Source organism: Sminthopsis crassicaudata, chromosome 4 (genome assembly GCF_048593235.1).
Source record: "Sminthopsis crassicaudata isolate SCR6 chromosome 4, ASM4859323v1, whole genome shotgun sequence".
In the NCBI taxonomy this organism is placed as follows: Eukaryota; Metazoa; Chordata; class Mammalia; order Dasyuromorphia; family Dasyuridae; genus Sminthopsis; species Sminthopsis crassicaudata.
Genome location: NC_133620.1, coordinates 471,316,852 through 471,343,773, shown reverse-complemented (window position 1 = coordinate 471,343,773; position 26,922 = coordinate 471,316,852). Strand labels below are relative to the sequence as shown.

Below are 26,922 nucleotides of genomic sequence, written 5' to 3'. Positions count from 1 at the left end.
TTAATAGCCGGGCAAACCTGGGCAAGTCATTTAACACTGTTTGCCTCAGTTTCCTCATCTGTAAAAAGATTTAGAGAAGGAAATGACAAAACATTCCAGTGTCCTGCCAAGAAAACCTCAAATGGGATCACAAAGAATAAGACATTATTGGAAAACGACTGAACAACAATAAGAAAAATAATTCTTCATAATCTATGTGTATATGTGTGTATGTATAATCTGAATAATATCCAGAATTCTATTTATGTTTTATATTTGGGTCAGTGTCCATTAAAAGACCTGAATCAGGAAGCCCCCACCAATGTGTTTCTTTTACCAGCAAACCAGGGTCCCTATTAATTAAGAGCAAAAGAAACTTAACAGGCCAGCAAGTAAATGGCAAGAAAGGTTTTGCACACAGGAGGCACTGCTGCCAAGGTTATTCCTCTCATGGGGAAGAAGGAAACTTGCACAGGGAAAATGCAAAAGTGCAACAAAGCACAAATGTAAAGAACGCTGACACAGAACCAGAAAATCTCAAAATTGGAAGAGAGCTCTAAGGTTCATAGTTCAAAGAGTTAGAAGGAACCTGAGAGGTCATCTAGCCCGACACCCCCATTGAACAGAAGAGTTTTTGTAGGTGAAGGGTGGACAGCTAGAAAGGCAACATGTTCATGGAGTTTAATCCAAACTTGAACTAGAATTCCCTACTTATAACTAATCTGTTATAGGTGATCATCCAGACATTATCCGAGATCCCCGTTTTCCCCAAGACAGCTCATGTCATTTTTAGGCATTTTCTTACTATTTTAAATACAAGATGAAGAATGGGAGAGAAGGGAGAGGGATTACTTCACCTATATTGGCTATTCTATTTTATTTGAGATACGGGAATTATTTTTAATTTTTTTTTCTTAAAGCAACAAGGAGACTCACTTGTGGTGAATGTTCCCTCATAGGTGGCTTTGACCTGGGATTTCAGGTAGCTGACAATTGCCACATGGTACGTCTGCCCAGCAACAAGACCTCCAATGACCCGTTCGGGCACCGTAAGGTTCTGCTTCAGGACAACGGAGCGGTCGTGCGTGGAGGTGATGGTGAGGTCATAAATATAAGGATTGGGTTGATCAGGATTCACCCATCGAAGCTTGGCACTGTTCTCAGTGATCTCAGAGACCTGGACTTCTCTGGAAGTCTTAACTAAAATTAAAAAACAAAACAAAACAAAGTCACATAAGGCAACGTGCTAGAACTGAGAAAATACTGATTTTAGCATCAGAGGAATTACAGCTAAATCCCAGTGTGGCTCCTTAGTATTTGTTTGGTTTTGGTCAAATCACTTCACCTCTTAAGGCTCAGTTTCCCCACCTGTAGAATCCTACAGTCAGATTAGATGACCTGAAAATCCAGCTCCAGATCTGTGATTAAATAATTTATCTGGAACTCAGTTTCCTCATCTGCAAAATAAAGTGCTCTCCACCCGTGACCCTGTGGTCTGTCTCTGAAGGGGATAAGGATGCCAAATAGAGAGACTGAGAGCCCTAGAATCCAGGTTCAGTTTTATTTCCAAGAGAAAAAACCATCTCTTTGGGTTTTCTTCCCCTCATATCAGGAATCATCAAGTCTCAAAGAGCAGACATGCATGCCTGCACTGCACCTTCCCCCAAAAAACACTTCTGAGGATGGCCCGACAGAGCCCAGCGCTGGCAAAGGAAGCAAGAAGTCCAAGAAGTTGGCAAGGTTCCTGTGGGTTCTCCCTGGCACTGAGTGCAGGGAGCCCGGTGGAGTAGCTGCGTACATACCTGCTGGCTTCGGGGACAGTGGCTTCGTGGCCTGGGGTTTCGTGGTGAGTGGTTTTGTAGTCACAGGTTTCGTAGCCACCAACTTAGCGGCCACTGGCTTTGGAGCAGCTGGCTTTGAGGCGACTGGCCTAGCTACTGCAGCTGGGTTTGCGGGGGCCTGCTTTGCAGGGGCTGGATTGGCAGCAACAGGATTGACAGGGGCCTGCTTCGCAGGGACTGGATTGGCAGCAACAGGATTGACAGGGGCCTGCTTTGCAGGGGCTGGATTGACAGGGGCCTGCTTTACAGGGACTGTATTGGCAGGGGCCTGCTTTGCAGCAGCTGGATTAGTGGCAGCTGGATTTGCAGGGACCTGCTTTACAGGAGGCATATGAGCAGCCAAAGGATTTTCTGGGGCGTGCTTTACAGAAGGCACATGAGCAGCAACTGGATTTGCAGGGGCCACTTTTGCAGGAGCCTGCTTTACAGAAGGTAGAGGTGCTGAAGTCATGAGTTTTGTGGTAGTCACAGGCTTGGGTGTAGAAAAGGAAGTCGCATTGTGAGGAACGTGTCTGGAAAAACAAAGGCAGCATTAGCTCTATCCAGAGTTGCAATTTGTTCAACAAACATGGCATTTGTCCTGTGTCCCAAGGACTGTGACAGGTCTGGGAGTCCTTGCCTTCGGGGAGTTTGTACTTCAGTAGGGTGGTATTCCCATCCAATAACACCAACATTTACATAGTGCTCCAAGGTTTGCAAAATTCTAAGTCATCTAGTCAACAAGCATCTATTAAGCACCTACTATATACCAGGTGCAGACAGGTGCTGGGAATACAAAGAAATACAAAAACTCACTTCTCTTAAGGAGCTCATAACAGTCTAATGGGAGAAACAACATGCAAACAGCTCCATACAAACAACACGTAATAAAACTTTGGGAGCTGAATGCTGTTAGAGGAGACAAGAGAAAGACAGAGAGATGACCCCCTGTCATTGGGGGGAAAACACTTGTAAAATTCTGTATCTTCTTAAGACTTTCATATGTGTGTGCCTGTCTATTGTCTGGGAGACTAAGCAATCTAAGGGCAGAGATTGTTTGTTGTGACAAAGAATCCAAAAGACCCGAATTCAAATCTCATCTCTGACACCAGCTAGCTGGTGGCTCTAGGAGTGACTTTAACTCTCTAGACCTCAGTATCCTCACCTGTCCAATGGGGAAGCTGAACTAAATGGAGCCTTTGGCTCTAAAACATCCTCATATCCAATAGGTGCTTAATAAATGTTTGTGGTATTGAATTTAATTCTTTTAAGTTTGTTTCTTCTATTAGATCTCCCTGCCACCCAATCCCAGGCCTAGAAGAATAAAAAAATAGACATTCGTTTGTCTGGAAAGATTGAGATATAAGTCGTCCCTAGAGCTGTCATCTTGCCATTTGTGGAAGAGAACAGCTTTCCAGAAGCCCGGGTACAATGACAGACTCTGGCTCTGCCATGGCAGCTTTGTACAATCACTTGTCACAGTTATAACTGCCCCTCTTCCTGCTCCTTTGCCCCAAACCTCAAGGCAGGAAATACAGTCTCTCTGTGGTTGAACCTTGAGACTTTGCCAATGCCCACATGGCATTAAGCATCTACTAAGCAACCACTGCCTTCCTGGGCACAGCACAATACTTTGGCTTGTAAAAGGCAAACATGGCCTTACGTTTAACCTACAAGAACTCTTTAGCTATTCCTAATATTGTTTTGTAATTTAATTGAGCGTGGGCACGAGAATGGAAGCTCCCGGTATGGAAAATCCCTCAACTGTTGCATAGCAGTAACGAGCCTATAAAATTTTTATCTTAGAACTTTCACATGATATTGAAATACTATTAGTTCAGAAGAAATGATCAAAAGGATCATCTCAGAGAAACACTGGGGAGACTTCTCTAAACTGATACAGAGTAAAGGGAGCAGAACCAGGAGAACAATTTATACAATAACAATAATTTTATAAATACAAGCAACTTGGGAAAACCTCATAATTCTGACCAATGCAACGGCCAGCCATGACTCCAGAGGACTCATGATAAAACCTCCTGCCGACCTCCTAAAGGCAAAAGCATGGACTTAAGTTGAAGAACGAAATATAATTTTTGGACATGCCCAATGTGGGAATTTGTTTTCTTAAGTGGACACATTTGTTACAAGGATTTGTTCCTTTTTTGTTTATTTGTTTGTTTTTTCCAATGGAGAGAAAATAAATGCTTATTATTTGGGGAATTTTTTTTTTAATTCCCTAAAGCTCCAATAGGCCAAGTGTCCTGTCCATAGTCATAAGTGCTGAAGGTATCAGGTAAGGCTTAAACTCATGTCCCTCTGCCTTGAAGGCTTCCTACTAGACCATTAGCTAGCTTAAGTATAAAATGAACAACTTTAAAAATAAAGGCTCCATTTTGGTCTTGCTTTTCTCCAATTCTCCCCCCCCTCCCAAGAAGGAGTCCCTGGAGAAGAAAGATGACTTACATTTGCCTTTGGCCAAACTTGATAGGATTCTTAGCTGGTTGATCCCCCTGGAACCAGTCACATTGTTTCCTTACATCTGGACTCAAGTAAAATGCATTTTCACCTATGCAGAAAAGAAAGAAAAAAAAAACAGAAAAGATAAGAGTATTTTTTTAATTAATGAAATAATCCATTAGACACAAGTACAAATTCACATGAGCCTGAAGTCAAGGAGCATATCCCATGAATGGTAAGGGAATACCCTGTGAGCATACACACTCTGTTCTAGGTTTGAGGAATCAGTGATGCTTTCTTAGAGTTATCAGGGAGCAAGATTCTCGAATTTCTTGCGTCACATCGTCCAATCGGCAAGTGAAAATATGCCTGATTTTTAGGGGAAATATATTCAATGTGGAAGATTAGCAGAAGCTAAAGGCAGTGGAGTGGCCAGGATTTCAGATTTCAGAAAGCTGCCCCTCAGGCAGATTCTCTCGTAAAGAGAAGAAATCCACCCTCCACTCATCCACCAAGCTGATATTCCTGAAATATTAATCTGACCCTCCTACCCAAAGCCGAAGACACCAGTGGCTCCCCTCTGGAGCCAACCCAAACAAAACTGCCCTCTTCCCTGCTATAATGGAGAAGCTTTGAGTCTGGGGTCAAGGAATTTAGGCTCACAACCGTGCTCTGCTTTTTCCTCTCTGTGTGAGTTTGGTCATCCCTTAACCTCTCTAGCCTCAGTTTCCATCTTTGTAAAACAGGAGGATAGACTAGATGACCATCTGAAAATCTATGATTTTATGACTCTTAGCATCACCAATCAGGCATTTATTAAGCACTTTCTGTGTGCCAGGCACAGTACTAAGTGTGGGGCTATAAACAAAGAACAAGAAGCAGCCCTGAAGACACTTATATCTCTTCTCCACTTTGCACTCCCCAAGTTCCTTCAAGGCACTCACTGTTGACGAAGGAGGGCAGCAGCCTTGCAAAACGTAACAGCGGCTCTTCGTTCAGCTCCGTGGGCTTGTCGGCCAGTTTGAAGAAGACATCGTTGGGCTCACTGGCGAAGCTGTAGACGTCCTTGACATTGACCTTCCGGCCGATGCCCAGCACGACAAAGAAGTACCCTTTGCACTTGGCCTGGACGATGATTCTCTGGAGGTCATCGAGTTCGTCCTTCCTCAGCTCTCCAGTAACCATGAGAACCACAATCTTCAGGTCCCGGGGGTTGGGGGCGCTTTCGAAGACACTTTCAATGGCATACTCAATGGCACTGCCCAGGGCTCTGGTTCCGGGCATCAGGGTCATATGGTTGCTGAGGAAGTCCACCAGTTTGTCCTTGGAGCCATAATCAGTTAGGGAGACCTCCACCCGGGCAGGGGGGACGCTGGTGTTGGTCTCGTGCTCCCAGGGTGCATGTTGGAGGACAGCAACCCGGGTGAGGTGCTGGGACATCTTGGGATCGGGACTGATGTCCAACTGCTTGACCATGTAGGCGATGTACTTCTTCATCTCGTTGAAGGCAAACGGGGTAGTGGTGTCCGAGCTGTCCAAGATGAAGGCCATGTCGATGTCCACATCGCTGCCCGCGGCTCGCCTGTCCCGGAAGGCGGGCCGAGAGCTGCCATATCCACACGATGGGTCAGGATTACATATATCTAGAGAAACACAGAGATCGATTCTTGTCCTTAGAAGGATCAGGATATAATAGAAACATCTCCACATTACACTGGCCTATCTATGGTCCAACATCCACTCCCAGATCACCACAAATATCTAACAATAACGAGAGGGAACAAAGAGGCTAACAATATCCTTCCCCCTCACACATATTGTGACATTCATAGGGTACTTTAGACCCCTACGTCCAGTGAATCAGCATAAATGAGTCATAAATTATAATTCTGGACCCCACCACCAGTCAGAACTTCACGGAGGATACCTCAACCCAAAATAGGACCTTTCCTGGGTTTTTCTCTCTAAAATCATTTCCCATTTACCCTGGATACATCTTATATGTCCATAATTATTTACATATCATCTTCCCCATTAGATTGTGACTTCCAGGGAGGGGACAGTGGTCTTGTCTTTTTTATATCCCAAGAGCCCAGCACAATGCTGCCTGATATATAAGGGAATTATTTTACCAATGTTTGTTGACTGATTGACAGTTCCCCCACTGGATCCAATTTGATCAACCCCATGGGTAAGCGGAATGAATCTTTACAATAAGGTACCAATGAGGCCTTACCCAAGCACACATGGCAAGTCAACACATTCTTCAAGAAATCATTGAGGTTCCTTGCAGGAGGGAGAACCAGAGCGTGTCCCACAGCTGTGTTGTTGATCTGAATTAGACAAAAGGAGACGGTTTTGAAAGATGTGGGAAAATAAATCAAGTGTGAATATGAGTGTGTGTGTGTGTGTAGAATACAGTGTGAATTGGGTTTCTTAAATCAATTTACCATTAGATTGAAGTGCTCCTCTCCTTCCTTTCTACCCCAAGTATGAAATAACATTATCACCAAAAGTAAGAACTGAATTCATAGTCCTTGCCCTGGGACTAGCCATTTCTGCATCCGCATCAGCATCATTTCTCTAGTACTTATTATGTGCCAGGTACTGTGCAAAGGACTTTATAATTATTTTATCATTTGATCCTCACAACAACCCTGTAAGAGAGATGTTATTATCCCCATTTATAAATTAAGAAACTTATTTTCTTGGGATGAGGCAGCTTGGGTCAAAAATTGAACTCGAGTTTTCCTGCCTCCAAACCCAGTGTCTACCCACTGTATCACCAAGATTCCCCAGTGACCCCGCCGTCTTCCCTAAATTCATAATATTCTGACCCATCCTTCTTTATCAACTAGCCAGTAGTTACAAATGCCCCCTAGTAGTTATAGACCAAGTGACAGAAAAAAAAGAATCAGGACAACCTGTTCCCTCCTCCTCCTTCCTCTGAATGATCCAAGTTAAGGTCAAGCCTTTGATGATGACTTATCTGGATCCAAGAGCTCCAGAGATTCACAGGAGAGACTAGTCAGCATTAGGTCAGGTGAGCGTGAAAGGAGGATCTCTGGCCTTATCCAACATGTGTAATCACCAACTAGCCTCCAATGCCTGTGTCCTTCCATAGGACACCAAACTTGGAGTCCCAAAGACCTGAATTCAAATCCTGCCTCAGAAAATTTCTAGCTAATCACTTAACCTCTCTTGATCTCAGTTTAATCATCTGCAAAATGAGAGAAATAAGACCATCAGGTTTCTAAAGTCCTTTCCAGCTTTAAATTTATGTTCTTATGAAAAGCCTCAGCTTCTTACAAGGCCACAAGCAGATGGCTGACTTTGTACTATTTATCAAAATCCTCTAAAGTTCAGGACCCTGAGACTAAATCCCAGTTACTCAGCCCTAGTTATAGCTCTGGTGGATAAAATATCAGGGAGCATCACTCCAATTCCAATGGAAACTGCTTAAAGGGGGCACTACTTTATTATGAGGATTTTTGGTATTCCCCAGTGCCTCACTCACAGTAGGTTTTAATTAAAGTTCATTGGATTGAATTCAACTCACAAAATCATACAGTCGACAAAGTACCTTGGAAGTGAGCTAGTGAAATCCTGATTCATAGAGGATGGAAAAAGGCAAGGAGATGTAAAAGTACATATTATATACATAGTGATGGCTATTATTATTGTAGCTAAGAGGAAGATGAGAAGGAGGAGGCCAGACAGGTCACTTAGCCTCTCAATGCCCCATATCCCTCTCTAAAATTCTAAGATGCAGAGCGCATGATAACCTATGGTAGAAGAGGGAGTTTCCTCCCTGGAAATTCCCTACACTGATGATTTAACATTTCCATTCCTCCCCCAATATCACATTTGGATCCCAAAGGAGAAAATTTGGGCTGTTTAAATCCTCTTCCCTTCCTAAGGCATGATAAACAGCATTGGAAACCAAAAGCAGGAGAAGAGATGCTCATTTGGTGATTTATTTCTCAGAGCAAAAGCCAGGCCTGAGAAACAGGGCTGGAAGCAAGTGGGCTGAAAGTTAGAGGGTACAGGTACAATTCGCCCCTGTGTGGTAGAAGCAAAAGAGCTTACTATCTAGTTAACCAGAGCAATTACTTAAAGTAGGAAGCTGCCATGTGGAATGCTTTCCCCAAACTTCAACCCATCGGGAGCCTTCCTTGACCAAATCTCACCCCTTCCTCCTTCAGACAAGAGTTTGCTCAGCCCCTCAGAGTAGCCATGGTGGGATTCTGTCTTACTTCAACTGAGTTGATTTGGGGGCTCCCTTCCAAATCTATGACTGATTATTGTAAGACTTGCCTCATTCTGGGTTTTTCTCACGGACCAGCTCCATGACCCTCGCTAGCCAAACACTGCCCCCATTGAGAGGGACAGTATTCCTGGGAAGATGACGTGAGCCTCCTCCCTCCAGCCTAGCACAGACCTGCAGAGCATTGATGAGGGTCCTATCCTCCCTGCTGGTCAGGAACAAGGGCGTGATTCCCGCATCGGACAGCTTGAGCACAGCCTCATTGAGCTGAGGGGAGGCTCGGACGACGCCGTTGCTGAAGAAGACAGCCACCTTCCTCATGAGGAAACCACTGCGAGCCCTCTTGAAGGTGTTCCTGGCCACGAAGGACATGACGGTTTCCAAGCTGCGTTCCTTGGATGTCAAGGGCACCTGCAGGTTCTTGATGCGCTCCAGCAGCAGGGATTTCCTCTTGGAGTCGGGGAATCGGATCTCCGTGGTTACTTCATTGTTATAGGTCACCACCGCCACTCGGGCACCTCGAGGACAATTGCTCTCTGCTATGGTCAAGTCTCCCACAATCCTCAGGAGGGCATCCTTCATCCGGCTGAAGTTATCTTGGCTCACCCCTTGTGAGGTGTCTAAAGCGAAGGCGAGTTCTGTTGGGAAAACTGGGCATTCCAGGGGCCCTGCCGGAAAGAAACAAATGTTTTTGATACCAGTCATTTTTTCACTGTTGGAAACAGTGAAATGCAATGAGAGCTTCCGTCTCCATAATATAGAAATGTTTACAGAAATATTTTTTTAATCAACCTTAGAAAGTTGGGAAGAGAAGAATAAGAAATCCTATTTTATAGATGAAGTAACTGATACTCAGAAAGGTCAGGCAGATTTCCCAGCATCAATCATGGCAGAGCCAAGATTTGAAACTTCGGCCTCCCATTCCACTTCTGGGGGAGAAAGGGGACGCATTGAAAAATACTCACCATAACAGCAAGCTGAAAAGGAAAAGGAAAACAGTCAGAAAGATATTTCTAGAACCAGATTCCTAATTTTTCAAGGTAACTTGGGGGGAGGGGGAGGAAGAAATGGACGATTGAGTACTTACGGCATGTATCTTTGATGCTCTGAATCAGGGCACATTGCTTTAAAAGAAAGCACAAACACAGATGAGTACATGTATAAATGGGTAAATCCTGATGAACAATATTCTAAATTTTTAATTTGTGTTTAGCTTACCTCCACTGATTCTCCTCTGGTTGCCTTTTATGGACCCTGTAAAAGCAAGGAAGAAAAGATTAGAAATTAGGGACCACTTCCCAGGATCATTACTTAAGTTTAATAAAGAAATAGATCTTATTTTTCACTCCCACATTCACATTTTTTTAGTCTTTGGACCTCCAGAAAAATCACTGGAAGAAATGGAAAGAGCAAGTTTATTTTATTACAACTCCCTCATTAGGTAATGAGGTAAGAAGAGCTGGCATTTATTTCCAAGTGTTCTTGCCACTATATTATATGGTCTCCCTCTGTCTGTCCTCTGTCTGTCTCTGTCTCTGTGTGTGTCTCTCTCCTTCTTTTCCTCTATCTCTCCCTCGTCCCTCTCCCTCTCTCTCTCTCTCTCTCTCTCTCTCTCTCTCTCTCTCTCTCTCTCTCTCTCTGTCTCTCTCTCTCTGTCTCTCTCTCTCTCTCTCCCCCCCCTTTTTCTCCTCCACATCTCCCTCCTTCTCTCTCTTTTAGTCCACCCCCTTCATTTTACAAATAAGAAAAATGGGGCTCAGAGACAGAGTGACCTGCCCAAAGTCACACAGGCAAATAAGCAGAATCAAAAGTCAAGTCAAAAACCCACATTCTCCATCCCAGAGGAGAACCCAAAATCAGAACTGGAAAACTTTCTGGAACCCCAGAAGATCATCCAAACCTTATTGTCTGCCTCTACACAGGTGACAGCCCATGAAGGCCAGATGTCTCATTAATCTATTGCCTAAGATCTCCAGGGGCAGATCTCCATAGAATGTCCCCAATTCTCTCATAATGGAGTTTTATCACAGATGGTAAAGAAATTTGTCAATAACAGCCTTTTGATTGGCAGTCTTGGGGCTAGGAGTTGGAAGAGGGCAGTTAAAGAGAGAAAAGGAAATTGGGAGACTTGGGGTGTGCCAGGGAGAAAAGGCAGGAACATCCAGAAGACAGTCTGTCAAAAGGAGAAGGAGAACTGGGGGGAAAGAGGCTGCCATATTTAGTGACTAGGAGGCCATTTATAACCTTGTGAGAATAGCTTCAGTCAAGGGTGGGCACAGACTCCAGCTGGCAAGAAACAAACACGGGAGGTCAAGAAGAAGTAGAAACATCAAGTGCAGACTATTTCAGGAACTTTAGCAGGGAAGGACACAGAAGAGATGGAATGGGAGCTGGATATGGCAGATGATCAAAAGAAGCCTTTTTATAGAGATTCAGTAGGAAAGTTTTGGAATGGAACTAGTGGAGTATGAGGAACTGAAATGACTACTAGACAATAAAAATAAATGTTGGGTCAATGAATGAATGAGTGAATGAATGAATGAATAATTTCTGAACCAATCATCCTGGGGGAGAAAGTGACAAGAATGGGATCAAGAATGTCTCCCTCATCTTGTACTTGGGAAATCAATTGCTTGAACCCAACAGTGAATCTTTACATTGATTTCTCTCACTTCCCTTTTTGTAGAGTTATACAGACACAGATTTAGAGCAGTTGATTAGCAATATTATTTATGTGTGATCATGTGTGACAAGAAGCCAGAGCACTAGGTCCAAAACTCAGCCCTGCTCCTTAGTACCTGTTTGAATAGAGGCAAGTCATGATAAAATAATTATCTCTGACCATCAAATGGTGCCTTGATTTTTCCCAAACGTTTTGCATCTATTATATCCTTTGGGCCTCTCTGGGCTTCAGACTACTCATTTGTAAAGTGGAGGAATTAGGGTAGAACAGGAAAAACAAATTCAAGTTTTTTCAATGTTCCGAGCCTTTCATTTCAGCAGACTGGAATGATAGGTGAGATAGATTTTATCCCTTTCCTCTGCAACATCCAAGAAGCTGGAAGAAGGTGCAAACCCTCCATGGGAAGGAGGGAACTGGATACCAGAAGACTTTCAGTGACTACTAGCAGATAAAAAGGAAGCTAGGTCAAGAGGTTGTAAGAGTACTCACGGATGCTCCTGGGTATCCTGGGTCTCCCTTCTGTCCAAGAACTCCAGGTGGTCCTGAATTTCCCTGCAGAGCAACAAAGCAAATTTAGTTCTATGTCCTTGGGGCAGAGTTCTCAAAACCACAAAGAGCGCCAAGTCTTTTTGGATGAATCTAGTCTTTACCCAGGTTTAGGTTCAAAGGAATAATTGGGTGGATCTGTATTCACTGGCATTGAGTTCAATAAAGAGTACATATTTCATAATTTGGCCAAACACCTTTCTCCATGTAGCCATAAATATACATCTGGAAGAGACTCCAAAGATGAACAAGGAGCTGGGCCTGCTGTCAGAAAAGCTCACCGATTCTTTTGTTCTATGTACCCAGAACAGAACTATTCAGCTAATCAACCATTATAAACTCTTTGACAGCAAGATCTATCACAGTCTTTCTCTGTATCCTAAGCAAAGTAGCCACTTAATAAATACTTAATCTGTTGATTGACTGATTAGCTTCAAGTCAAATATTGCCACAATTTCAGATCAAAAGTCTAAGCCCAAAAAGCAATGAGAAAAAATACAAGTAGAGGAATCAGATTATCTGGAGCCCATGGTCTTGGAGTGAATATGTAGTCTGACTATATCAGAGTCACCGGAAAGAAGGCTATCCAAAAGACAGAGAACTGGATATGAGGTTAGAACATAGAGTATTTATAGAGGGTGGCAACTATTCCAATTTTTTTAAAATCCACCCTTCTGCCAAGTAGTTTGGTCTGGCAGTCTATATTAATGAAATTAATTAAACAAATGTTCAATAGTTCATTTCTCTTTATACTGCCTAACCCAACAACCTAAAAAATAAGTTTTTGTTAATGACTTTGAGCTATCTCACACTCTGAACTGCTACAGGGGTCAAGTTAAAGAATTGTGGCAAAAATTTTACCTCCCACAAGATCATGGGCTCATTGGTCAAGTAGAGAAGTCACACTGGTTGATGAGTAAGGAAAGCATCACATATGGATTCCCAATGTGCCCAGAACCACCCTGGAAACACTCTCCAGATGCCTGGTGCTGAGCTAAGCTTCCAACTAATGCACTGAACCAGTTGGGCCAACTCCAAGTCTGAGAACTTTTAACAGTTCCATGTTTCTAATTATTGTGTCTCCAAGGCTGGGAAGGGTTCTCTGGCACTATCCCTTAATAAAAATCATTTAGCAGAATAGGGAATAATCTTATTTTTTTAGAATGTAAAGGAATAGAATATAATAGGCCTTGGGATGAAAAGGTCTTTTTGTTTTTCATTTCTATTCCATGCCTAAAAGAAGGAGCTGGAAATAATCAATGTGGTGTTTTGGAGTTGAAATTTATTCATAGGACCATAGACTCATAAATGTAGAGCTGTAAGAAACCTCAGAGGCTAACTAGTTCAGTCCCCTCATTCTACTGAGGTCTGAAGAGGCCAAGTGAATCCACAGCTCCACAATGACCTGCTTAAACAAGGGAGCCCATTGGTTGAGTGGATGCAGGGTAGGACTTACCCGACGGCCTCTGCTTCCTTTAGGTCCTGGTCCTCCATCCACGCCTCGGTCACCAGGAGCACCCTAGGAAGAAAGTGAAGGAAGAGTTGAGTTCAGCTTTGGAATAAGAAGGTCTATGCTGAAGTCAAGGAGGCTGGATCTGTCCTGGATGACTCCTCTCTTCCCCCTGAATTCAATGGACTAATGATGGTGGATGGGTGGGTGATTTATACTGAGTAAACCAAATTAGTTGATTAATAGAATGCCAGAATAGGAAAGTCTCTAGGAGGTCACTGAGATACCTTCATCTATTTCATTCAGAAATCTCTGACAGAAGATAACCTAGTCCCTGTTTGAACGCTACTTACATTAACAGGGAACTCACTCCCTTACAAGTCCAGCAATTTCAGTTGGTTATAACCCTAATTGTTATTTTAAAGAAAAGTTCTTTCCCATGGGATCAAACAGGAAACTTCATCTTCTTCCTCTTCTACAGGATAGTCTTCTGGAAACCTAATACTTCTATCATGGCCCCTGAGTGTTTCTTGAGTTTCCTCAATCTCATGCTATGTTTCTAGACCCCTTCAGCATCCTAGTTGTCTTTACCTTCCTAGGATCACTCAGATGCGTTCCAACTTGTAAATGATTCCCTTAAAATAGAACTTCTAAAACTGAACACAGTTCTCTAGATCAGGATAGAACAGAACAATGGAACTCTCACCTCCATTATGGACATTGCCTCTCAGTATAAGCAAAGTACAACCACATTCGTTTTTCACAGCTATAATGTCACAATGTTGAGTCATGGTGATTTTGCAGTTCAATCCCTCACCAACTAATGGTGCTTAGCCATGTCTCCCTCATCTTGTACTTAGGAAATTGATTGCTTGAACCCAACAGTGAATCTTTACATTGATTTCTCTCACTTCCCTTTTTGTAGAGTTATACAGACACAGATTTAGAGCAGTTGATTAGCAATATTATTTATGTGTGATCATGTGTGATCACACCATACTGATTTATTACTACCAAAATTTCTATCTACCTTTGGTCCTGGATATCCAGGGAATCCACGTTCTCCCTAAAAAATGAAAAAAAGAAAGAAAATATTCAATCAAGATTCTGCTGCAATTTAAATGTGTGCATATTCATATTTATCTCTATAAAGTCTATATGTATATATATTTATTTATATATGCACATAAAAATAAAAGAATAATATTTCTTTATATAGTTCTAATTAAAGAATATTCTTTGTTGAACATTCACATTCTAGTCTATTAATAAACCTAAGTTTTATAAGTATTTATTAATAACATAATAATCATAATACAACAGATTTGGGAATAAGATAACTAGAGTTGCCTTAATAAAAATTTCTTACATTTCTATGACATTTTACCACCTACAACACTCATTCACAGTCATTCTCTCATTCAATTGCATTTATTATGAATATGATATGCAGGGTAGATTTGACAACTCACAGATTCCCTTCTCCTCTATCTAGCATACATCAGTACGCTGAGGTGGCCCCACCTCAACAATAGAATGAATTAAATTTTAATAAATGTTCAACCACTGTTTAATAGGGAAGTACTTGCCTTTTTGCCTTTCTGTCCCTCAAGGCCTATGCCATCTCGACCATCATCTCCCTGGGAAAAGAAAAGAGAACATTGTCATCAGTTGGATATCTAGTGGATCCAGTCCTGGTGCTTGTCAGATCAGGGGAAGGGAGAAAGGGAAACACTTCCCTAAGAATCCCATTGAGGGTTTGAAAGGATCAGTGCCATCCTTCTGCTAAAGAAAGGTATGAAAAAGCCATTTTAGGACATCCATTTGCCCAACTGGAGCCACACACTCAACATTGGCTTATGCCATTCATAATGGATAAAGAGGAATGAAGGATAAGAACTCCAGCATAGCAGGAACTGTCCTTCAGCTTTCTTTGTATCTGCAGTATCTAACATAGTGTCTGGCATAAGGTAGGTACTTAATAAATGCCTAGCACACAGTAGATACTTAATAAATGCTTCTTGACTTGCATGATAAAGGTACAAGAAGGACCGGTTGTGAAATTATTCAAAAGTAAGATTGGAAAATTATTGAAGTGTGAAAAAATTGTTTCTTCTACCAAACCAAGATATGTTCCTTTGCAACCTTCACAATTGATCATAAAAGCATACACTGTAAGATAGAAGACCTAGCTATCAAAAATTTCTTAAAAGTTCCCTATACTGGGTGCTTTGAACTACAAAAGGTTTTGGAGGTTACCCAGTAGAACTAGCTGAGGTTGAATTTAAAATAGAAAATATAAACATAAATTTATATATAAAATTGCAGGAAGATCTCCTCCAATTTCTTGCTATAATTGGGTACCATAACATTCTCTGTTCTTAGGGTTTTCTTAAAACCTATTCCTTCTATAGCTACCCCCTTATTACTGGGAATATAGCCCAAATGAACTCCAAATTCATAATTCTATCCACTCCACCAAACTGCCCTCTGAGAAGTCTTGCCAATACCTTAGAGACTCTTGTGTTTGATCTCTTGAGCGGCTACTTAGACAGTAAGTTTCAAGACTCAGATGAACATCATCCTTAAACAGATAAACTATTATCTTAGGAAAGGACCTTTTAACACAAAGTTCATGAACTCAGTGATTTCAAATGGACACCCAAAGAGATAGACAAAGCCAAAATTGGAACTCATCTCTATTCTTCCCTCAAGATATAGTGTCAGCTCAAAAAAGAGTCTTCAGAAGGTAAGACATACCGTTTTTCTTATCCAGAGTGAAACTGTGAAGGGTTCTGGGAACCAAGTTCATTCTCAAACTTACCATCTCTCCCCGAGGTCCACGTGGTCCATTACCTCCCTTTGGACCAGGCTCTCCAGGTTCACCCTAGGAAAAGAAGCGATCTTAGAAAAATCATTCTAGCTTCAAATTGTACATAAAATTCCCTCAATGATCCTGAGTGAGTGGAGTTGATTAAAGTTGGAAGGGATTAGCTTGAATTGGGTTGAGTTGAGTTGAGATACGTTGGGTTAGAATAGACTGAAGTGAATTCAACTGAACTCAAATTCTGTAGATGCTTCAGCTTACATAGCTATTAAGAGCCAGAGCTGGGACACAAAACTAGCTCATCTATTTCTCGAAACAGGATTCTTTCCAAGGTGCTCTCTAACCCTATTTTACAGGCAAGAAAAGTGAGGCTCAGAGAGGGAAAAGTGAGACTTTTTCATTGTGGTGGAAAGGGAGGCGTGCCTCAATTTATCTATCATTTAATGAAGTGAAAATGAGGCAGTAGAAATGAGAGCTCTCTGCTTTATGCTTCCTTTGGGAGTAGCCATGGCTCTCTGTCGCTGAACGGGACCAGAAGTCTATTTTCAGCTATTTCAGGTAGCTTGGGAGTCAGAAAGTTGACAAATGAGCCTGAGTTTTCATCTAGGAGTCAGCCTACATTAAGAGGACTTTGGTCTTTGAAGACATACCTTGGGTCCCAGGGGACCAGGTCGGCCACGATCTCCAGGAACTCCAGGGGTCCCACCACCTCCCTAGAGGAAGAAGAGGAGGAATTAGACTACAAATTAGTCCAAGTTTTATTGCAGACATTCCCAGAAATTCCCAAATGTATCCCACTTGTTCCCCCTCAACACTCAAATGCTTTGTTATCCCCTTTATAGACTTTGCCTTATCCCTCAGTCTGATGACTTGCCCATAAATATTTATGGTGCATGAAGCCATCTCTGCCCCTTCCACAACTTCTCCCACTCTCCTGACGCCGATGGCATGGTCCATGATAGATCCTGCCTTCTATGGCAGCCAATTGGGGCATGGAACCTGTTTGTGCAATTATATGCTCAGGGATTGATCAGCAGGTAAAGCTATTAAACATCTACTGTGTCTAACACATGATGTACAAGTACCTCTGAGAGAGATGCAAAGTGAACAAAGGCACTGCCCCCACTCAATGGAACGGGCTTAATTTAAAGATGTGAAATGGTCTCACACAGAAATTCCAGACTAAAAGCCATCTGTCTTTGTTTGGGGGAAGCTCTCCTAAGCCAATATTTGTTCGTAGGTTTCTATAATTGGTATTTTAGGACTGGACTAGGACCTCAAAGCCATGATTTTACATATACCCATATCCATGGAGGTATGGCCAAGGCCATACAGGCAATAAGTTTCAGAGGTTCTAACTCTAGTGCTCTCACCATCACACTACACTGCCTCTTTCATGTTTGGTTTCACTTCCAGAATTCTCTTCTATTCCATTTATATAATAACAAATTATTTATTCAGCATTTATCATCCATGGAAGAACTCCCCACCCCCACTATATATTAGATTATTGGAGGAATAAAAAAGGAAAATCTGAGATGGGGATTCAACAATGACCACCATAAATAGAAGGCTAAATGTTTATCTGCTGCCTTTATAACCTGCTCTTCCCCTCCCCACTCTCGATGGAGAGGGAATAAATAGAAAAGAAAGAAGAAAAGACAAAAAGAGAAAGAGGTAAAGCAAGAGAAAGAGTGAGTGAGAAAGGAAGGAAGAAAAGGAGGAATATTTACCCTTGGTCCAGGAATGCCTTGTTCACCTATTAAGCCTGGGGGACCGGTTGGTCCGGCTGGACCCTGTGGACAGAAGAGATCAGCATAAGTGATGTGAATAAAGGGATCATTTAGGAAAGATCCTGGGGAGGGAGAACAGTCCAAAACAGTTAAGGCATAATAGTTCATAATTCAGATAGACCTCGGGGCTTGCAAAACCTTTAGGAACAAGTCACTCGGTGAAATTAGTAAGACAAACATTATTCCAAATTATTACATGATTCCAATCATGACAAATTAGGAAACTAAGATTGAAAGAGAGAAATCACTTGCCTAGGTTATGCACAAGAGCTGGAAAGGGCCCCAGAAGCCCTCCAGTCCAACCCCCTAATTTGACAGGTAAGAGGAGAATGCCTTGTTAGTCAGGTGTCAGAGGCCAGGTTCCCACCCAGCTCCTTCCTGGGTTGGATTTCTTATCTAGCACTCTTGGCAGGAGTCCATACTGGGTATGATCACTCAACTGAGACCATCAAGATGATAAAAATATCAGCAAAAGCCCCAAGCACTCGAGAAAGGCAAGGCAAGTAATTAAAAAGCTGTTTGTCCCCTGATAAGGAAGCCAGGATCTCCTCAGCAGTGACCCACCTGTGGGCCTCTTGCTCCTGGTTCTCCTGAAACTCCCGCTTGTCCTGGGCCTCCTTTGTTACCCTGGAAAACAAGAGAGAACAGAGGTCATACAGAGCCGAATTCAAAGTCAAGCCTTGTAGTTCCCCATTTTCCTTCACTGCCATCAGGTCCAGGTCCCACAGACAGACCCAATTGGGAAACCAAGGCTGGGAAAGGATCCTCCAAGTTTTCCTGCCCAGAACTCCTCCCTTACAGTGCTCAATGCCTCCAAGAGGACTTGGTAGAAGCCTTACTAGAATAACTGACCAAAAATGGCATCCCCATGGCCATCTTGCTGTTGAGAGGCTTCTCTGAGCTAACACGGCCAGATCCTGGGCCACAGACATGCTGGAAACATCTTCAGCCAGAGCATGTCTTGGTTGAACCTCCAAGTGGAGACCCGGAGGAAGCTTTGGTGTGCAGTGGGCTCTAAACTAATGGCTAAAATAAACCTACAAAGCAGCAGCTCATGGGGAGCACCACAGACTTAGAGCAACGACTCAGTTCCCATCTGGCTTCTTTGTCCAGGGGCGTCCCCTCTACTTTGTGTACTGGCTGAAGGCAGGAGTGGTCACCAGCTTGATTAAGAACTTGGTTTTTATATCACCTCCATTTCTAAATATGTTCCTTCCATGTTCTTCTCTGAGAACTCCCAGAGAAGCCCAATAACAAAATACGGGATTGGATCAGAGCTATTCTCAAGCTGCCCTGGGAGGAGCAGGGCACATGGATAATGTCAAAACCTTCAACATACGGGTGCTTGTGGGAAAATGAGGGGACAAAGAAAAACGCTCACCTTCGTTCCTGGAGGGCCTCGACGTCCAGGGCCGCCCTGTGTGAACAAGAAACCGCCGTGGAGTGAGCGGAAAAAAGAGCTACTTCTAAGGCATTCATCATTCATTAACTCACGAGGTAATATATGCAAAGCGCAGAGTAAGCCTTAGATAAATAAATGTTAGCTGTGTGTCTCTGCAAATCGGGTGCCTTTCTCTGACTCAGTTTCCCTCTCTGTAAAATGGGATAATCATGGCACCTCCTTTCTATAGTCAACGTCAGGATAAATGTGAATATCCCCCTCCCCTCTATAAGCACAAAACCTTTGTCCTGGGCTTCCTTATACATGGCAATCCCCAAATCCCATTGACCTCCAGAGAATTATGAACCCTTGATATATTTAAGCCACTTCCATGGGAGCTATGTGTGGGCCCATTCGTATATTAAGGGCTTTTAAAATATCACTTTTCATAGTTATTTGCTTATTTGTGAATTCAGAGACCAAAAAAAAAAATTGAGGAACCTTGGAGCACTGTTTGATCATAGGCAGAATGTGGCTCTGATCTCAGTAATTCACTCTACACAGCCTGACTTCAGACACTATAAGATGCTGGCATTTAGGGGCTGACCTTTCCTTCCTTTCTTTGCCATGATGCTGTAGAACCAGCCTTAATGTGTTATTGGGAGCTATCTTTGAGGCTGCAGTGTTTCTGACACATCCACTTAGCTCACTATTTGCTCTCTTCAGGGCAATGACCTTCTCTAATGACCTCCTACTAATTTTCCAGCCTCTAAGAGGACCGAGAATCCCATGATCCATCAATGCTACTCTTCCATGTGTGCTCCTAACCATTGTTCCCATTCTTGGGAGTTTCCTGAATTCTATGAGCCTTTTAATGACTGCCAGAGCCCACTCTGCAATCAGACTCTCAAGGAGGTGTCTCGGAAGCTGAGAATTTGAAGGCTTTATCCACAGTTATACAAAGCAAGTGTGTATCAGAGAAAGGAATCGATTCCTGATTTTAAAAGCATATTTCCTATCATATTTGATAGGTAGCAAAGAGATCATGGGAAAGCCATCCTATGTGAATGTGAGAGTAGCAAGAACATGGAGAGCAAAGTTTTTAGGGTGAAGTAAGGCTTCAAGAACTCTCTTCTTGCCAAGAACAGAGAGGTTTCCAGTGACTTTGCACCAAATATCCATCATTTGGCAAAAAAAAAAAAAAAAGAAATATACTCACATCCTTCCCAAGTCCTCCAGGACCACCCGCTCTCCCGTCAAGTCCAGGTACTCCCTAGAGCAAAGAAAAGACAGAGAGAAGACTCTCATTGGCAGGAAGAGGAAAACTGAGTCTCTTAGAAAATTACATGAAGTGGATTTGTGTGCATAAATGTGTATAATATATGTAGACAAATTCACACATACACACACTTCATATTTGTATCTATACACTCATTTCACTCATTAAAATAAGAATCTTATCTCTCAGAATAAACAAGGGTTTTCTTTTAACAACATTGACTCCCACGTCATTGTGGAAGTGGTTGAGGCCCAAAACTTCTACAGGGCTAGCCTTTGGGTTCAGAGAAAGCACTTCTTCCCAGTTTTGCCCTAGCTGCCTAGTTCAGCTGCTCAGTTTTTCTTCCTTTGGTCATTAGAACAGTAAATGATTAAATAACACTTTACCATTGGGCCAATTTCACCCTTCTCTCCTTTGGGTCCTCGTTGTTGACTGTCCAGGCCTATTTCACCCTGAAAACAACAACAACAATGAGAAAATGTGATTATAACAATATTAAAATTAATCCAATTAACTAACGGCTGGACCACATGACCAATGTTGGATTGTAGATGAATGAACAGGATGGGAATTTTAAAGGGTGGGCAGATTGGAGGGAGAAAATTTTCAAATCACCTCAACCCACAACTGCCCACCAAAACCATGGCATCAGATTTATTCCAGGGTTGCCCAGCAGCCCCATGGCACCAGACTAACCATAGCCAACAACAGGGTTTTTCCCATAAAGAAGAAGATGCTATAAGCTACTACGAAATGAGCATATTCTCCATCTTTGCAATATTGTGGCCCACTCCAGAGTCAGATATAACAGGGGGTAGTGAATCAGCCTAAAATGGAATTAATCTGGTGATTTCTTTATTGATTTTTATTTATTAAAATGCCACATGAGAAAAGGGACCAATGGAGAGCAAGAATCCCATTCAGGAGAAACCCTTGCCTCCAGTGGCAATGTTCTAAAGTCAGAGAGGAATAAGTCAGGCTCTTTATAGTGAGCACTGCACAGGCAAACTTCTGCAAAGGGGTGACTGGGTTCTTTTTAGCCAAACTTTTCCTACTATTTCAATTAGGGAATGACTCCATTTCCTTCCCAGTAGCCCCCCGCCCTCGATTTGGCACTGAACAAATAATCAAATAAAATCATCTTTGCAAAGTCAGCGCCTAGCACATAATAGGTGCTATATAAATTTTATTCTCTTCCCCTTCCCCTTGAACAATTCAATAGGGAATTCTCTTTACCGGATCACCACGAATTCCCATGTCTCCTCTCTCTCCTTTCTCTCCTTTAGGACCTCTGTCTCCCTAAGATAAAAACACAATAAGACAATGAAGTTCATAAATGTTTCCAAAACCAGTGCCCCATTTTTAGAGTGAGGGGATTCAGCTTAGAAAAGGCAATGATACGCAGGCAAACAATCAAAAAGTTATCGTTTTATCAGCAAACAGAATCACAAACTCCTAGAACTGGATGGGACCGGTGACACCATCTAGTCCATTGGGTTCCTGACCAAAAGTCGCCTCCCCAACATTACCAAATGGTCAGTCGATCTTTGTTGGAAAGGGCTCCAGTGATGGGCAATTCCTTGCTGCCACCTCTTGCTGCCACATTTGGACAGCTCCAATCATTAAGAAAATGTTCTTGACATTGAGCCTAAATATACTTCTTTGACGCTTCTATCCAAGGTGCCTAGTTGTTCTCCCCAGGGCACCACTGGCACTTTTGTTTTTAGAGAACTTAACAGAACCAATTTATGCTCTTGAGAACCAAACAGCACAAAGCTAATCCTTTCTCCATGAGACAATCCTAGCCAACAAAGGAAATCCTCTGGCCCTGCTGCTAGGATACATCTTTCTGATAATAGATCAAAATAAAAATTCCCTGCAAGAAAAACTATTGTATTTAGCAACATTAGAAACAATATGACCTACCCGTCTGCCAGCACTTCCTCTCTCTCCAGAAGAACCTGGCAATCCTTTGTCTCCCTGAAAAATGAGTATTTGGAAAATGTCATAAAGGGTCTCTTTTCTACAACTTGATCAAAGAAGTGTGATCTATGATTTTGAAATTCAAAGTGGTTTTTTAATTATTATTTTAAAGTACAAATAGTTTTAAAATATCTTACTTCTTCACCATTTAGTCCATCCAGCCCTATTTCTCCTAATTCACCCTAGGAAAGAAAACATAAAGGAGAATCATATATATAGATAGGCAAATAAATCCATTAATCTAAAAGAAAATTCAAAGGCAACAATTTTTAAAAATTGAGAGACAACAATTTTTAAAATACCTTTTCTCCTGGGAATCCACGGGAACCCTAAAAAATAAAGCAAACATAAATTAGTAATCCTTCAACACACGCCATTTTCATATACACAGCATGGTGACTCACATATAGGCAGTAATAGGAACTAGCTAGAGGATACCCTGAGTAAAGAGCACCAGATTTAGATTTCAACCACGTGTCTCTGATGCTTATTGGATATCTAACTAGCAAATCACAGCCTCAATTTTCTCATTCATGAAATAAATAAGAATAACATTATTTTCACCATATAAAGTAAAGTGTTCTACAGACCTAGAAATCCTATTTATGTACTAGTAAGGATGATGATGATGATGATGATGATGATGATGATGATGATGATGATGATAAATGTGAGTGATTAATAAAACAACATTCTGACTTCGAGGCTATGGTATTTTTAAAATTATGAGAAGGTCTTTCTTCCCCTGAAAATTTAAAATGTAACTGCTCCAAAGAGATACTAACTCATTTAACTAATTCACAGAAAGCTTCTCAAATCTTCCTTCCTCCTTACAAGAAATGAATTTGTCCTCACCTAAATTCTCATAAACAAAAATATTCTCCTTCCCACAAAAGCTCATAAAAATCACTTTTCTGGTCTATAGTTATTCTTCACATTACCCAGACCTCACCCAATCATCCTTTCACAAGATACCTTTGTTCCCCTTTGCCCTGGGCATCCTTGGAAACCTTGAGTACCATTCACACCAGGAGGTCCACGTTCACCCTTTGGAAAAAGAAGAAATATGTCTTGGTTAGACTATCTTCCTCATTTATTTATGACTGCTTGTGGGTTGGACAGAAATCTTTTGCATTTTTTTCCAAGTTAAATAAAAATCTGACTGATATTCTATGCTTTGTTAGTCCAAGGGCTTGTATAGGAGCTGAAGGCTCCTTTCCTTTTAAGTTAAGATCAAAGCACGAACCACAGTCTCTCAGCTCTGGGTGGAGACATGAGCCTAAGAGAAATATTTAATGACAATACAAGCCTGAACTTGTTCCATGGGAATATATAGTTCAGGATCACAAGTAATAACAAATGAGATTTGTATACAAAGTGCTTTGCAACTAGCCTTAAAAATAGTAGAGAAGGATCAGTTATTATTATCATCATGTCATCATACCATGATTTTTCTAATTGTAATCTTCACAGCCAATGCAATATATCTCAATTCAACAAACGCCTATTTAAAACTGCCATAAGAATGCACCGAGTGGCTGATTTTAAACCAGTTGAACACTATGTGCTAAGATGCACATGTGTTATAATCAAGGCATTGGGCCAGTTATTGGGAACACGAAGGTAAAAAGTCACAGTCTGTGCCTTCAAGGAATTGACGGTCTACTCCTAGTTACTAAATCTATTTCACTGGGTCAAGAATTTCACAGAGGTCCCATTGACTGTTAAGAGTGTCTTATCTTGGAAATGTCATATGAAGTGCATATGAATGAAGAACATCTGAATGCTGTGCTTTATTTTGCTTTACATAAGCTGCTGACAACAATGTCAGGATTAGAGTGGGGAAATTTATATTACAAAGAAGAGCACATTTTCAGAAAGAAGAGATGATTTAATTTGTGGAAATAGAGAGAGAGAAATTTCACATGTTTAATATATATTGGATCACTTGCCAAATGGGGAGGGGATGGGGGAAAGAGAGTGAAAAAATTAGAACACAGGATTTTGTAGGGGGGAATGTTGAAAATTATCCATGTATATATTTTGAAAATAAAGAGCTTTAATTAAACAAAGAAGAGATGACCTAGGTTTAATTTGATAGATGAAATACGTAGATATAGGAATATATGTATATAGATATAGATATATAGATATATATGTATATAGATAGATAGATGGATAGATAGATAGATATCTCTTCGTCCTGGACCATAAGGTGTTAGGGAGGGAGCAAGATGGAAAGAGGAATATAAAATAAAAAAATGTTACTTACTGGTCCACCTTCATCCCCAGGGTAACCTCGATAGCCATCTTCTCCAGGCTTGCCCTAAAAAACAAAGCTATGTGTTCACTCATAGAATACTTTGCCATCAAAGTTTTCACTATCCATTCCAATTCCCTGGTGATTCTCCTGAATTTCAGGGAATATCATTAATTCTGTGGGCATGATTTCAGATTTCCTTCTACATATATGTCTGTTTTTTCAGATAATGAATGGATCAGAGTTGTTCTTTCTACTGTTAAGGTTACTAATGCTATTGCTACTAATACTTTTTGGCTATTAATGCTACTAATATTTCTATCACTAAACTCCCCATGCCAAATATCCTGATGCTCAGGAGCTAGTCTCAGAAGGGCACAAAATGAAGCATAGGAAGATCTCACCTTTTTGCTCCTGAGCCTATTAATAGTGCAAATAAATGAATGGGACTTAAGACATCAACCAATGGGAATATGCTTGTGTTTAGTTAAGAGAAACTGGTAAGCAACTGTGTTTTCTGTTGCTGTTATTGAAAAGAGTCAGCATATTCAAGAAAAAGGTCCCATCCCATCTCCACCCATGACCTTTAATTAATCAATCTTGGCAATATCTCATTGTCTTCTGCTGTGAAATGGGAACAGTTTCCTCACTCCTCCTTAATCCCAGGCAAAACGAGAAGAAAAAATCCGCTCAAATATGCTGATGTAATGTTTCTAAAATTTCATTTCATTTTCTAAAATAAATCAAATCTCAGATGCTACCTTTGGTCCAAGACTGCCCAGAGGTCCTCGGTCTCCTCTCTGTCCAGAGCATTTGCAGGGCACACCACAGCACGCTCTCTCAGCAATGCTATCCTGTGGAAATGAAAGAGAGCAGTGAGAGACGGCCCAAGCCAAGAAAGAAAACATGGATAATTCCCCAAACCTTCCTGCTGCTCACTCCACTCTCTTTCTAAGGGAAATAGGATTTTCAGGTGGGGGTGGAGAAAAACTGTACATCTGGGCCAGATGGAGAGATACATGTGTTTCAGTGTTAAGTTAAGCCAATTTGAGTAGCTTAATAACTCTTGGTACTACTACATCACCACAGCCAGTTTCAATGCTGTACAATCACATGAATTCACAAGTCCTTTCTCAAAAAAGAAAAGAAAAAAAAGGAAGAAAGGGAAGGAAGGGAATGGAAGGAACAAAGGGAAGGAAGGGAATGGAAGGAAGGGAAAGGAAGGAAGGAAGGAAGGAAGGAAGGAAGGAAGGAAGGAAGGAAGGAAGGAAGGAAGGAAGGAAGGAAGGAAGGAAGGAAGGAAGGAAGGAAGGAAGGAAGGAAGGAAGGAAGGAAGGAAGGAAAGAAGGAAGGAAGGAAGGAAGGAAGGAAAGAAGGAAGGAAAGAAGGAAGGAAGGAAGGAAAGAAGGAAGGAAGGAAGGAAGGAAGGAAAGAAGGAAGGAAGGAAAGAAGGAAGGAAAGAAGGAAGAAAAGAAGGAAGGAAGGAAAGAAGGAAGGAAAGAAGGAAGGAAAGAAGGAAGGAAAGAAGGAAAGAAGGAAGGAAAGAAGGAAGGAAGGAAGGAAGAAAAGAAGGAAGGAAGGAAGGAAGGAAGGAAGGAAGGAAGGAAGGAAGGAAGGAAGGAAGGAAGGAAGGAAGGAAGGAAGGAAGGAAGAGAAGGAAGGAAGGAAGGAAGGAAGGAAGGAAGGAAGGAAGGAAGGAAGGAAGGAAGGAAGGAAGGAAGGAAGGAAGGAAGGAAGGAAGGAAGGAAGGAAGGAAGGAAGGAAAGAAGGAAAGAAGGAAGGAAGGAAAGAAGGAAGGAAGGAAAGAAGGAAAGAAGGAAGGAAAGAAGGAAGGAAAGAAGGAAGGAAGGAAGAAAAGAAGGAAGGAAGGAAGGAAGGAAGGAAGGAAGGAAGGAAGGAAGGAAGGAAGGAAGGAAGAGAAGGAAGGAAGGAAGGAAGGAGAGGGAGGAAAGGAATTTGGACCATTTGAAAAATTAAAACATAAAATGCTTTAGCCAGTATACTTAAAGTGATACAGATGTGTTGGGCTGATGAGACCCCTTTTGGAATCAGCTCTAAAATATTCTTAATATTCAGAAATGTTAAACACTGTGGAAGCAGGAATTTAAGACTGCCATTCAGATCCCACCTTTCCCACTGATGTATTCCATGGGTCAATCATTTGTCTTCTCGGGCCTCAGTTTTTGGTTCTACA

The 26,922-nt window shown here is 41.8% G+C and overlaps 1 protein-coding gene across 1 annotated transcript in view; it reads right to left on the bottom strand.

The window, feature by feature from the left end:
* Positions 1-26,922, bottom strand: part of COL6A3 (collagen type VI alpha 3 chain) — an 84,738-nt gene that overhangs the window by 9,418 nt on the left and 48,398 nt on the right. Inside the window, 27 exon segments of the mRNA XM_074264410.1 lie at positions 916-1,179; positions 1,782-2,332; positions 4,266-4,368; positions 5,204-5,902; positions 6,496-6,592; positions 8,701-9,194; positions 9,492-9,503; positions 9,614-9,650; positions 9,745-9,780; positions 11,699-11,761; positions 13,212-13,274; positions 14,236-14,271; positions 14,795-14,845; positions 16,030-16,092; positions 16,683-16,745; positions 17,766-17,828; positions 18,390-18,452; positions 19,207-19,242; positions 20,426-20,479; positions 20,872-20,937; positions 21,722-21,784; positions 22,412-22,465; positions 22,606-22,650; positions 22,771-22,797; positions 23,444-23,515; positions 24,741-24,794; positions 25,490-25,582. Coding sequence (XP_074120511.1) covers positions 916-1,179; positions 1,782-2,332; positions 4,266-4,368; positions 5,204-5,902; positions 6,496-6,592; positions 8,701-9,194; positions 9,492-9,503; positions 9,614-9,650; positions 9,745-9,780; positions 11,699-11,761; positions 13,212-13,274; positions 14,236-14,271; positions 14,795-14,845; positions 16,030-16,092; positions 16,683-16,745; positions 17,766-17,828; positions 18,390-18,452; positions 19,207-19,242; positions 20,426-20,479; positions 20,872-20,937; positions 21,722-21,784; positions 22,412-22,465; positions 22,606-22,650; positions 22,771-22,797; positions 23,444-23,515; positions 24,741-24,794; positions 25,490-25,582 — 3,322 coding nt within the window.